Source organism: Pseudopodoces humilis, chromosome 2 (genome assembly GCF_049639895.1).
Source record: "Pseudopodoces humilis isolate 2021_Gansu_Grassland_sample_001 chromosome 2, ASM4963989v1, whole genome shotgun sequence".
In the NCBI taxonomy this organism is placed as follows: Eukaryota; Metazoa; Chordata; class Aves; order Passeriformes; family Paridae; genus Pseudopodoces; species Pseudopodoces humilis.
In genome coordinates, this window is record NC_142201.1 from 87,477,112 (window position 1) to 87,491,106 (window position 13,995).

Sequence of the window (13,995 nt, forward strand, 5' to 3'; positions counted from 1 at the left end):
CACAGGGAAGGATGGGAGATACAGGGAAAATAAAGCTCATAAAATATACAGCAAATACTTTTCTCTGCACACACCTTCTGCTCCAGCAGCAAGAGAAAAACAAGCCTACAAGGCTGAGGTATGAAGAAACAGGTGCCTGATGGAACAGGAAGGGGCAGCACTTCCTGCTTAAGCCCCCAGCCATGACTACTGCAGCAGACAAATTTCTTAAAGGGTGGTAAAATGTAACATGTCTTCCCTCACTGCAGAGGGCCAGATGATGAAAAAAAAGTGCATCACTGACCTCTAAACCCGAGCAAGAAAAAAAGAGCTTTTGGCATAGGGAGGCTCTTCTGCTGGCTCACCAAATTGAAGCCTGGAGCAGAATGAGGTCCTTTAAGCTTCATCTGCATGAAAGCTTTCAATAAAGCAAAACCTGTGACAAAAGGGGAGACAGGAACAGAGAATCTAATCTATCCTTTGAAAAGCAGTGGGCTTATACCTTTATTATACAAAATATTTTACAATTAAAAAACATTTTCCCCAATAGAATCATATACAGATATTTATAATTAACAAGATTCAGTTACACACAAGATGGGGACTTTTGCACAAAGGAAACCAATGATACATGAGCAAGAGAAAATTAAGACCTGACCCCTTTCCCCACCGTCTTTTGGGAGAGGTTACATTTTAGACTTTTATTCCTATCACCTTCTCTCAAGCCTGAACTCTGCGATCTCCCCTTACCCTGAACAGGGTAAGGGCCTCCAGCCATGTCCCCAGCATCAGTACAATACTCTTGTCCTAAAAGGTTCATGAAGACAGTGAGAAAGTAGCATCCGGCTGTACCATGAAGTTACCAGTGGCCAGAAAAGGGGACTACTGCCCCAGCTTTCCCTAGCAACCCACATAGACACACATGCAAGCACATACATGGGGAATCATGCTCAAACCCCACAAATTTTCACCCTTTTGGGTGAAACAGCAATCCCACCCCTCCAGAGCAGCCTGAACTCAAGACACACCCTTGAAGGCAGTCTGTGGAATGGCTCTCATAACTAAGGTCTCACAGCCAAGCTGGGCACCACTGCAAATGCAGTCTGGCAAGAGGGCAGGATGCTGCTGTCTTCCCCACTTTGATCATCCGTGAACCAGCAGTGTCAGTCGTCATGGAGGTGATAAGGTGAACCGTTCAGAAATGCTCAGGCCACAACAGACAGGTTGGGGAAGTTGCACACTTCACCAAGGGAGGGTACTTAAAAATTAACAGTTGCCAATGATCTGCCCTACCAGGGCAAAGATGTGTGTGAAGCCTTGTGAACATTTTCTCCCTAAGAAAGGGCATTCACTGCTGGGCTAGGCAACCGCTGCACTCGCAGGGAAGCCTATCCCAGAGTCACTGCTGGAGGCCAAAGGCCTGCAGCAGTGTGGGCAGGTCACGGGCATCAGCTGCCCCATACAGGTCACTCTGCCCCAGCATGGAGAGGGCCATGCGCAGGGTGCTCCAGATGTTGTCAGACATAGCTCCTTGCTGGCCCCGTGGACCTCGGCTCTTCTGCTGCATGTGCAAAGCCTCCAGGAAGTGCTCCACAGCCTCACTGTCAACAGGAGAACACGCATGTGCTTAGTGAAAAAGATGGTACATCTCATGCTCCCTTCCCCATTTGCTTCTGAAGTATTTCCCCTCCAAAACAATTTCCTCCTCTTCACTAGATCCTACACAGAACCAGAGGTCCCCTTTTTCCCTCTAGAAGTATCAGGAGTCCAGATGGCCTCTACTCCACCTGTAACTGCAAGACACTTGGATCTCTGGGCAGTCCACACCCTCGCTCTGCTCCCCTATGCCGAGAGAAGGCTGCAGGCAGTGAGGCCCTGCCCCCGTAAGCCATGTCAGTCTGTCTCCCACAAACACACACAAACTTGCAGGTCCCAGCAGAGCTGCGCATCCTGTGCTCACCGGTGGGCACCTAAGTTGATGCAGCTGATGCCCAGGTTGTAGCGAGAGCGGATGTATCCTGGCTGGAGCTCCAGTGCCCGACGATACGCGGCCACAGCTTCTTCACTCCGATTCCCATTGGCCAGGGTGGCGCCCAGCTTGTTCCACAGAAGGTGGTCCTGGAGAAAGGGGCACAGAGAAAGGGCTGAGATGAACTGGATCTCTTTAAGCTCCAAGGCAATGCCCCCTTTCCCATACATCTGCCTTATTCCTTCACTCTAAACAAGCACCTCTCGTACATGTAGCATCTCCACCCAAACCCCCACCCATAAACCTCCAAGTGCCTCCAGCACCCCCAGTCTGTCCCTTTCTTACATTGGGACGCACACTGAGTGCGGCACTGAAGCAATCCACTGCCTTCTCGTACTCGCCACTGAGGTTGAAAAGGACACCCAGGCCACACTGGACATCAGGATCCACAGCTGAGGGGTTGCTGCGCACAGCTGCTAAGAACAGCTCTTTCACCTCCATGAACAGCGAGCTGGAAAAGCACAGAACAGGATATTGGTGTAGTGTGGAGAGAGTTGGCCTTGGGTTGCTCACTCTGCTCCTGCCTGGACCAGTCTGAGCCCTGCAAGAAGCCTTTCAGCTGAAGGCTGGAATTTGTAACCATAACTCACTCAGAGAGCAGGGAACTTAGGACACGCTTGGAAGGCCCCAGGTTTGTCCCCGAGACACTCTCCTCTGGTTCCTTGTTCAACAGGTGGGCGTAGTCTGGTTTATGGCGCAGCCAGTCCCGCAGGGTCTCACACGCCTGCTTCTGCAGGGACTCATTGGTGAAGCTGACTGCTAAAGCCATAAGTGCTGTGAGGTTCCCAGGCTGCAGCTCCAGGCACCTACAGGGCACAGAAAGAGAAGTGAATGCAGCATTAAATCAGTGCAGGAAACACACAGACACAGGGGGTAACACAACCAAGACACAGCACCCCGTGACAGCCATATGGGCCTTGTGGCACTACACACCCAACAAGGAACCATGCTCAGCAGCTCTGCTGCAACACTTACTGTCTGAGGGCGCTGATCGCCAAAAGCTCCTGTTCATTCTCTGCTTGGGTGGTTCCCAGATATTGCCAGGCCTGGAGAAGACAGATGTACAAAGTCAGATTTACAGAGGGGAAAAAACAGCCAATAAGCCACAAACACAGAGATTAAATCCAGTATATTAGCCTGCACAGTTTCAGGGTGCGATCAAATAGACCAAAGTATCACACATTAGCCACAGGTGTAAGTTCCTCTCAAAAGATAAACAGATGTCATGGCACATAGGTCCTCAAAGACAATAAAATTGGCATTGTTATAGTGAACAGAAGTGAATGTCTACCTGGAAATCTATCATAAAGCAACTGCTGGTAGTTTTACACTTTTAAATCACAGAATCTCCACTTTTAACTTCTAACTGGAGTCAAAATGCAGAGGAAGAAGGAAAATGCAGCTCTCCTATTTCCCAAGAACAAAATGGCATAGCAGCAGTGCTAACAATAAGGAGACCCCCGAGGCAGGCAGCTGTATGTACTTGTGCAGTGGTCCACTAGCAAGTAGTAACCTTGGAGAGTTGACTTTCAGACCTGAAAGTAGAAGCACTGTTAATTTTACTGAATTTCCAATCATCATGACACCAGTACATGAAACGACTCCCACCTCCAAGCAGCTGATATAAGGAATACTTAACTAGGCACTAAATCCAAAGTATCTGTTCACTTTATGTTGATAGCCACACCCCTGGCTCTAAAATAGGCTAGATGATGGGATTGTCAGCATGATGTACCTGCTTTTTGAATGTAAGTCACAAAATGAGGTATCCGCTGCCCCAAGGAAGGAAATTGTCTCATTAGCAAAGACACGGAAACCCTGCAGAAGGCAATCTACTCCCTTGAATCTCTCATGCCTCACAATACATAGCTAGCTACAATTCAAGCAGAGCTGACCAGTGATAACTGCAGTGTTCTGCCAGCAGAAGAGCTGATGAGATTCAAGGTAGAGTAGTGACTTGGACCAAAGCAAAGATGACATTTCCTTCAGAGCAATTGTTCATGTCTTTTTGATCACTGTACCATTTGTGAAGTCTTGACTTCTTCTCTACTTTTTGCAGTCACAGTAGAAGAATTCACAATGTTTTTAATACAGCTAGCCAGAACTGGCCCAAGATTTCTTCCCTGAAGAATTCAGAACGTTTCCAATATAGCTAGCCAGAAATGGCCCAAGTTTTCTTCCCCTATGGTTTCAACTACCTCTCCATCATGCTCAGCCTGCAGCTCACATTGCCTATGAGAAAAAAGCAACAGTTCTAGAAGGGCATTAACACTTTTTGACCAGTTTAAAGTTAAAGCAGGTCTTCGAACCTTCTGCTTACTTTTCACCTATTACCAGTACCCTAGAAAGTTAGATGGCTATTCCCAGAAGCCAAGAACGTCTGTTCCAAAATGTCACTCTCATTTAATTCTCAGGGTAATCAAATTATGTATGTCCAGTCATATATAATTAGCAGGGCTTGAACAAGACATGCTGAAAATTCAGCGGCCCTGGATCCTTGAGGCAGGCGCTCCAGAAAGGCACCACATGAGTATATTTGCACTCTTCCCGAGAATATCCATGTCCTCTACCCCTGGAAAAAGGCACACAGGCTATTCCATTTCTCAATTCATCTTGCAGAAGCTGAGGTGATTTATGGAAAAAAGTATTCACTTAACAAGGAGCTGGAACTCTGTCTTCAGTATAAAAATCCTTCTTTGGCCCACAACTTCAATTAAGTCACCCAACCCTTTTGGGTCACATCTTTTCCTAGCACTTAGATGAAAGACTTAGTCAGAACCCCAGTCTAATGAGCTTCTCAGAATTAGATTTTAATACAGATACAGAAAGCAGTGATCCATCATGAGCTCCTCCAAACTTACAATGCCAATAAAGACTTTCACAGAAGCAACTTGAGAATGAGAACTCCTTGCCTTGGCTCTATGCATAGTCTCATGTGCTCCAAAGATTTCACACAGCTCTGGGCCAGATGGCTTTGTGCTTCCTGTAACTGACCTTAAGTTGGAAACCTCCTCCCTCAGAGGCTCCCTGAGGGCTCACACACATGAGCTACAAACTCAGAGCCGCAAAAAAATGAGGTGTTTCCATACACCCTGCACAGGTCCTGATACTGAAGGGAGTCTTCTACACCTGCCATGACAGCTCAGCCCATCATCTCTGCTGCCACTCACCTCCATATGATCTGGCTTCTGTTGCACTGCGGCCTCAAAGAGCAGGACAGCATTGGGGAGGTCACCTTCCTCCAAGCGCTTCCGCCCCTCTTCAAATGCATCCGGGTGATCCCTCATGGGATTGTCTTCCTCGAACTGATAACCCTAGCAGGACAGACAGACATACGGAGGCTAAAGCCAGGAGACAGGCTTAGGGAGAAGAGCACAGCACAGCCCTGCAGCATCAGGAACGCTCAAGCTGCAGACTAGCCAGCACCACATCCTCATTGCTAATTTGTAGCAGATCAGAGAACAAGGGTAGTTCTTCCAGCCTCCGTTCTGGAAAAATCCTCCAAACCAGACCTGGAGTAAGTTGCTAGAGAGACAAAACATTTAGCATGGATCTTATTAGCTTGGAGGGGAATGGGGGAGAGGAGCAGGGATGGAGACACAACACTTGAACTCTTTGCAAAGAACCCGTGTATTCACTGGTATTTGGTGCTGGACGAGAACCAGACAGCATTTGCAGACAAGCACAAGTGAAAACAGTATTTAACCCCTAGCTGATCTGGGATAAGGGTGTGACAGCCAAGCATCAGCGTGAGAAGGGATCCCAGCAGCATTTAGGGTCTGTGGAGCTCAGAGCGAGGCAGACACACTGTCAGTCTCCCCAGAGCAGCCCACCACAGTGCTAGGGTTGAGAGACCCTGCTCTCCCCTACCTTGTCGTACGATGAGGAGCTGAGGTCTTCATATTCAGAGAGCCAAGGGTGAGCCTCTGCATCTCTCTTGGCCATCTCCTCACATTCTGCCTGGAGTTTGTCCCAGAACTCCACATCTGACTGAAGCGAGAACAATGTGTGACTGGAGTACCTCAGGCACAAACTGAGGTCTACATACATGCCAGAGAATTTCCTCCTGAATGTTTCCAGCCCTCCTCAGAGCATGCAAAGGAGAGAGGTAACCCTACCATGGGCTCTCAGTTGGCACCCCAGCCCTCCTTCTCAGCCAGCTTTACCTCCACAGCAGCCTTTGCCTGCTCAAATTCCGTATCAAGAGTTGACATGTTCCCAGATCGTGCAAATTGATCCACCCAGGCATCGGATGCCCCCTGGGAGTTTGGAAACAGAAACACACCTTTCTTTTTAGAATTTGGCAACCTCAGGGCACATCCCAAAACAGCAGGAGGGTCTGTAATGACCCTTCCTCCCCCATCAGCAAGAACTGATGGCCTATGAAGTAGAAACGAATTAATCTGAATCTCCTCTTCCTCACAGATGCTGTGGGAGATGAGAAAACTCGAACTGTCCAAATACATTCCCAGCTTCTGGCTAGACTCTGCTAAGAGCCCAACAGCCCCTCCCTTGTCTCCCTCAACACTGCTGAGAGCTGGACTTGCCATTTTCCTTTGCTCCCAGACTGTGCACTGTGGCAAAATGCTTTCTTCCTTCAGAGCATACAGGCCTGGGGCTCCTACCTGCTGCTGTATAAACTCAGCTGCCCATTGCTCTGCCTGATCTTGGTCTCTGTGGGTCACCTGATTAGCTTCGATCGATACCCTCCCATCTCCGATCTGGCGGACAAACTTTAGGAACTGCAGCAGAGAAATGAAACAAGGGTGGAGCTGGGCAGATGCTGTGCCCACAAGCCCTCAGCCCATGCCCCCCTCCTTCACTAAGAGGGCTTCTCTCTGCAAAGCGAGCACAAAAGGCCCAGAAAGGAGGGAAGAACCGGACTTCACAAGAGTGGAGATGGGTAATATCTAAAGTGAATTGTCAGGTTCAACTCCCAGGAATCAGGGGAGAAATTAAAACATGGGACAACAGGAGGCTTTATTCCTTTACTATCTTCACCCTTCTCAATTCCCCACACCCTTTACTCACAGCAATATAATTATGACTAATTATGTAATTACTAATTCACAGTAATAATTAATCTCAGCCCCAGTCAGATTTCTCACCTCAGTATTCTTGAGTTTCGGATCATCCACTTTGGAGAGGAAATCAGTAACAGTTTTCTTAAGGTCATCCTCAGGTTGGTATTCCTCATACCTGTATTCCAAGGCAGTAAAAGGGAAAGAGATAGTCTGATACCAGGCACCAGTGAACTCTTTCACTAACAAAAGTCTACACAATGGAGCAGAGAACAGTATTAAGGGATACAATTCCTCCTCAAAGATCTGGGTTTCTCCTCAGTGATTCAGTACCAGATAAGATTTTGTGATTATCCATCTGTAAAAATTCAAAATTACTACTATGTTAGCTGTGCAAGTGACTGACAAAAACAGCATCAGAATTAAACAATTACAGAGTCAGCACAGTTCTGCAGAGCAGTGTGAATTCCTTGCCAAGCTCACATGCCATCAGACATTGCAAGTTTTAGCTCTACTAGAAACAAGGTCATATGTCCAGGAACAAAGAAAGTAGGTCATGCCCACTGAAGAGGAAAACAGTGCCTTGGAAAAGCATCAGCTCTGCAGGGGACTGAGGGCTCACAGCAAAGACACAACTCAATATGTCTTGTCTGGCTTACAGCAGGATAGAACCAGTTCTAGGTGTTATCACTACATTCAGTCTTGGCAAAGTCTTTGGAACTGGTGGCAATCACTCATGAATGCCCATTATTTGCAGAAAGCTATCAGAGAAGGCAAGAGCCAGGTGGAATGAGAATCCAAATATCCAAAATTTTTGTAAGGAAAGATCTTAGAAGCCCAAATTGCTTTTATGTGTTCTGCTTCTTTAACAGAAAAACTTGATTGTACTCAACAGATACCTATAGAGAGATAAGCCACCTTTAATCTACCACAAAAAAATGCATTAAAATAATATGTAGAAAGCTGAACCTAGAAATATGTCAAGGAAAGGCTGGAAGTGGTTTGTCAGATAGGAATAATCCCATGATGAAAGTTTACAACTAGTAGAGTCTAGGAAAAAGCATCTGTTGCAGAAAAAAAGTTCCTGAACTCACCCCTGATGTGACTTTAAGGAGTTTTGCCTCAAGAATGAGATTAAGTTAGCTTACATGATCAGCATATCTTCCTGGAACTAGAGAACAGAAAAGCTACACTCGCTTAATAACTTCAGCTTGCAAGCATTGTTTCCTCCTTTCTCTGAAACAGGCCTGAGAACACCAGTCTAAGTTAAATTACTCAAAAGCATTCAGGTCATAGCAGATTTCTATCACCTTTCCAAACTTCACCCACCCAAGTACTTAGCAGCAACAGCTAGCCTTGAGAAGTCAGACTCACCATTTATCTGCCAAAGACTGATCTTCCGATTCCCCAAGCCACAGTTTCTCCTCTGACTGCTCTAGGTATTCTTCTGCCCACTTGGCAGGAGACACAGACAGCGGATCTGCAAAGGAAGAACGGGGAGAAAAGTAAGACGGGCAGATCACCACACCTTTGTTTATGCTTGCTGCTTCTACCTTCGTTTATTCTGATCTAAAAATCAAACCTTTAGTTCAGACAGTGAATTAATACAGATGCCACTGCGGTGACAAACTTATGATTTTCTCCTTTAATAGTACAACTTATTCATCTGCTCTCTGTGGGATACTATGTAGGTCAAGAAAATTAGCAATGTCTTACAAATCTCTGTCAAAAGCACAGCCTACAAGCATTAGCTTTTCATCAGAACTTTCTCAAAGACCTTTGTAACTTCTAATTTATATTCCCAGGAATGTGGGGATTTATATTCCAATTTATATTCCCAAAAAAGGAGTGGGACTACTCCGCTTTCTACAGTGGCCACTCCTGGAGAAGAAAATAGCATCTACTTGATTATCTTCCATAATTTGCAGATTAGGGCATGGATGGTAACAGGATGCTGTTCCAGACCTAGTTCTATACACAACACAGGATGGCTTTTCAAATAAAGCTTAACCTTTGGGCAAGAAACACTCACTTTGTACAGTTCCAGGCTGTAACATCCCTCTAACCTTCATACAGCTGACATAAAATATTTGGCCAAAGCACACTAAAGAGTATATACCTTTGTACCAAAGGCAAATTTAGCAAGAGGGAATTAGGAAACATGTAAGCAAGAAGCAGTACAAGGCCATCTCCAGCTTGCATCAGTTGAATCATAATTTTTATAAAAGCAGTTTAAATAGCATGCTTCTCCCAAATTCCCTAAGTAACCTAAGCCAAAACCAAAAGACCCTTACACCTAAATAAAAGTTTCCACACCACATTGTTCATAATTTGACTTAACCATAACACCATCGCAAAGCAGTTTTCCTATCCTCTACCCCATTAAAGCTGCTACAGGAAACACTGACTGCTGGGCCCAAAGCAATACTCCAATTTCTCATTCAGTAGCTCTTCACTATACACAGGCATGTGACTGGGCATCATCTTGACAGTAATTCCAAAAAAGAACACTTCACCTGTCACTTCAGCAATGAACTCCTGTGACCAGTCAGCCTCATTGTAATCTGAAGAGACATCACCAGCATTATCTGCTGCAGCCAAGAATTCCTGGGTCCAATTTTCAGACAAGGCCAGGGCTGCCACACCTGGAGCTGCATGAGGGAAAAAAAACCAGAAGTGAGGACTGGAGCACTCAAAGGCATCATTTCCGTGTTCCAGGCTAGCCCTAATCATCTCTGATTGTTAGAATAAAATCACAGAAATATTTCACTTGGAAGGAGTCTCTGGAGGTTGCTAGTTCTCACAGCAGATTAACATGAAAGTTAGAGATGAGGTGGTTCAGAGCATTCACCAGGTAACTTCTGAATTTGTCCATGGCTGGCAATTCCCCAGCCTCTCTAGATGGGAAGTTCAACTGCCTCTTCCAAGGGAAGAAATGTTTCCACATACCTAGTCTGTTCCCCTTTCCACAAATTGTGTCCATTACCCCTTGTCCTTCTCCTGACTATTGCTGTGAAGATCCTGACCATGGCTGCTGAAGACAGCAACACTCCACCTCCCCTGCCCCTCAGACTCCTCTTCCCCAGATTAAAACGTCCAGTTCCCTCAGCCTTTCTTCTTACAACATGGATTCCTGTCCCTGAATATTTTATCAATCTCTAATGAACTTGTTCCAAGAGATCAGTGTATTGGGAAGCCCAAATCCAGAAACAATACTCCAGATACAATCTCAGAAGAGCTTAACAGATAGGAAACACCCTACTAGGAACTTAACCTTAACATCAAGATCTTTTCCAGCTCTCCACCTACTTCAGCTCCCCTCACCTCGCTGAGGGGCCTGTCGGAAGCTTGACTGTTCAATCTCTTGCATCTCAGCCAACAGGTCATCCATCTTAAAGGTCTGGGGTGCACGGGACAGCAAAGGGGCATTCTGAGCTTGCAGAAACTCTCCAACCAGCTGCCAAAGACAGAGATGGATTACAAACATTGCACAGAAGATGAACAGGCAGAGCTATGGAGCGTGAAAGAAGGGCTTGTCAGAAGAAAATGACAGCATCAGGTATGGGGTAAAATAACAAATAGTGGTGATGAGAAAAACTTTAAGATTAATCAAAAGCCATAAGGAGAGGAATTAATCTGTTTTTACCTCATCTTCGGTGGCTACTCCCAGTGGTTTGGATACCTGCAGGGAATAGTGGGCAATCACGTCAAACTTTTGATCCCATGCCCCTCTACACACACTCACAGAGTGACCCAATTAGATTGTATCTTCCTCTTCCTTGAGCTTAAGCTGTCAACACTTTCTTGCCCTAGCTGCCTGCTAAAGGAGCAGAAACACTTTGAGGGATCCTGTCCAACACCCTCCCACTTATCTGGCGTGGGGCCTGTGACAGCAAGGCACACAGCTCACCACAGCCACCAACATCCCCTGTGTGAGCACAAACATGCCCTCACCCCACAACCCCGCTTCGGGTGACCCCTGGGCCTTTTTCCGCAAAAACCCCACAACGCGACAGCAGCTGCACCGAGAGCCCCCCGCGCTGCTCACCCCCAGCCCGAGCTGACCGGCCCAGCCCCCGGCAGGACGCAGAGCCAGCCCAGCGAGCAGAGCAATACTCACGGCTGCGGCTTCGGGTGCCCCGGGGGGCCAGGCCAGAGGGCCCTGCAGTCCTTCCTGCCTCAGGGCCTTGTCCTGGGTGAAGTGCCCCGCCAGCTTCATCAGGGGGTTGGAGCCCCCGCACTCCGGCTCCACCAGCTCCCTCATGGCCATGGCCTCGGGCGCGGAGGGAGAGAGGGTCGACGCCGAACCCCGCCGCGCCTGCACCTGGCGCCGGGGCCGCACAGACAGCGGGTGAGCGCCGGGCGGTGCGACCGCCTGACCCCGACCCGGCTGCCGCCCGCCAGCGCCGCCTCCCCCGCAGGCCCGGCCCGGGAGGGGACGGACACCCACTCACCCACCCGCCGCTTGGGACAGCAAGGCCGCGGCCCCCGGCCCGAGCCCCGAGCCCCGCGCCCCCGCCCGGCCACCCCCGTTCTCCGTCCCGCTCCGCCCGGAGGGGCCGCGGGGCTCCCCCGCCCGCTCCGTACCTGGGGCCGCCGCGGCGCGCTGGGCTGGCGCGGCGGGGCGGGGCCAGCCTTAAAGGGACCGCAGCCGCAGCGCCTTAAAGGGGCTGGGTCTCCCGGGTCGCCGCCGGAATCCGTCCCCGCGGTGGCTGCACGGCTGCACTGCTCCGGAGCCGGCTCCCGAGGGGTGTGCCCCTCTGCTGGCCGTGAAACGGTGTGTATATGTATATGGTATGTGCTATACACATCCCGTTGTAAGTGAAAATATACATAAATTCATATATATATTCAACGAGATGTGTATGGTATGTGTATATGTATATACAAGAGATATATACACGTATGCACTATATACATCTCGTTATATTTGTGAATAGACATAAATACATATATATACATAAATTTGTATCCATAAATATATCTTTATATATATATTTATATATATATTCAACACGATGTATATGTTACATACGCCCATATATGCGTAGATGAGTGTATACTGTATCAGTACACATTTGTCTGGCTGATGGACTGATACTTTACTATTTGCTCTGGGATAACTAAAATGCTGCGGCTGGCAGACAAAGGTTGAAATGCACACATTTAGCTGAAAAGTGTGTGATACCTTCAGATAAACCATAGAAATGTCAACTCCTTCCCAGCCTTGATTATTCTACATTCGTGGTTCCAAAGGACAAGCCAACTAGAAAATCAGAGGTCATTTGTGTGGCCTCTAAAAGAATGGGAAAAGCACCAACAGGGGGTTGCACGATGTGTGCTACCTCCTGTGACACTAGGGTGCTAGAAATAAATTGTTTTCAGAATCAAATCCCATCTACTTCTTTTCAAAGGAGTATTCTCCTCTGCAGGGTCCTCTCTGGATTTGTCAGGTTCACTTCATCTGTCCAAAATGTGACAGAAATCTGGTGCAGTTTTAGACACAATTCTTTGACAGCAGGTCCTCCTGCCTGCTCTCCTTACAGCTTTGAAATGCATGTGGCATCTATAGCCAGTTCTGTGCTAGCAAGTAGTATGTGTGGCTCAACAGGAGCAGGCCTTTAAAGTTACAAGAATTGATGCTGGAAATACGACATCCACACCAAACATGCTTGAGGAGCTTCACTTTGGACTATGTCTTCCTTGGTCACCTGGACAGCACACCAGTTAGTGGTTGACGGCCATGAGGCGTGCCCTACGTGCAGCTTAGCACCACCAAAAAGGAATCCTGTTTGCACACAAGGCTGTCCTGCAGGACAAACCCCAGCCCAGCAAGCAGGGATTACTGGAAGATTCATTCTGAAAGCACACTTCTGGTATCCTGGAAGATTAAAATAAGACTCACTGCTATTACTGAATGCCATTGCTATGTGTGCTGTGGTCAAGGGTTAGCAAGAGCACTTGAAAAGAGAGGGATGGAGAATGCTGTGGGGCAGAATCCCAAATTACTTGCAAGAAGAAGAGGTGGGCAAGGCTGCTCCTAAGTAAAACCAAGAGACTGCACAAAGACATGGAAAAGGGAGGTCTAGACATTGAGATAAGGCATGGACAGAAATCCAAAAGCCATCCCAGACTGAGCATGGAGGAAGACATGAAGTAGTTTTGATTTGTAAATATTTGGAACAAGGTTTTGGGGTATGCCAGTGACACCAGCTTGGCCTTCTGGTTCATGACAGGGACAAGGAAACACTGCTCTATAAAAAAAAAAAAAGCCCCCACAGCCTTCCTTCTGAAGGGCTGGATAGCCTTTTATCCCTTAGAGTCCCAAAAGACTTTGATGCAACTGGGAGGACCAGAAGTGGCAGTGGTGGCAGAGCATCCAGGACAACCACAGCTATGGTTGTTGGTGGATAAGTATCCTGCTGAAGCAGGATACAATAATTTCTGCTTGCAGGAAGAAAGCAGAGGGTCCGATCTAAAGGCAAGAGGAAAAGAAGCAGAGTCAATGCACCCCTGCAAGTGAAATGTAAATAATTTGGCAGAAAGAACTAAAATATCAGGGGGCCTCAATAACTCTTGGATAGATGAGAGAAGAAAATAGTACTGCTCCTGAAAAGGCTATTCCAGGCTCTGCATCCTTCACCTGTTCTGCGTACCAATACTCTGCTGAAGGTCCAGGGACTGATGGAAACCAGTGACAAAACGGAGGTTTCTGTCTAACTATTCCCCATCCTAACTTTTTGAAATTCATTATTTCTTTCCAAGTGCAAAACTTAGCACGTGCTTTTATTAAATGGTGTTTCTATATTTTCAGGCTATTTCTCGCATTGATCAAAACCATTTGTATACAAATTTTCTCTACCAAATCCTTTGCAACCCCTCTCAGGTTAATGTTGTCTACAAATTTTAATAGACACAATTTTCTAGTCCGCTGTATAAATCACTGAAAAAAACCACCACTAATAG

General features: G+C 47.2%; 1 protein-coding gene across 4 annotated transcripts; it reads right to left on the minus strand.

Annotated features, from left to right (window-relative positions):
• Positions 1-446: 446 nt before the first annotated feature.
• On the minus strand, positions 447-11,635 carry PEX5 (peroxisomal biogenesis factor 5). 4 transcript variants are annotated; one of them, XM_005523814.3, is made up of 16 exons: positions 11,617-11,635; positions 11,150-11,353; positions 10,676-10,711; positions 10,354-10,486; positions 9,546-9,680; positions 8,404-8,509; positions 7,117-7,207; positions 6,634-6,750; positions 6,175-6,267; positions 5,879-5,998; positions 5,179-5,322; positions 2,984-3,054; positions 2,599-2,814; positions 2,294-2,459; positions 1,940-2,097; positions 447-1,580 (listed from the first exon to the last, which is right to left on the minus strand). In XM_005523814.3, exons 2-16 carry the CDS (start codon positions 11,297-11,299, stop codon positions 1,379-1,381), a joined length of 1,938 nt encoding a protein of 645 aa, XP_005523871.2. In that variant the 5' UTR covers positions 11,300-11,353; positions 11,617-11,635; the 3' UTR covers positions 447-1,378. The 4 variants fall into 4 exon arrangements, with proteins under 4 accessions (XP_005523871.2, XP_014108913.1, XP_014108914.1 ...); XM_014253438.2 differs by lacking the exons at positions 6,175-6,267; positions 11,617-11,635 and having other exon boundaries at positions 11,150-11,468; XM_014253439.2 differs by lacking the exons at positions 6,634-6,750; positions 11,617-11,635 and having other exon boundaries at positions 11,150-11,466.
• Positions 11,636-13,995: the final 2,360 nt, after the last annotated feature.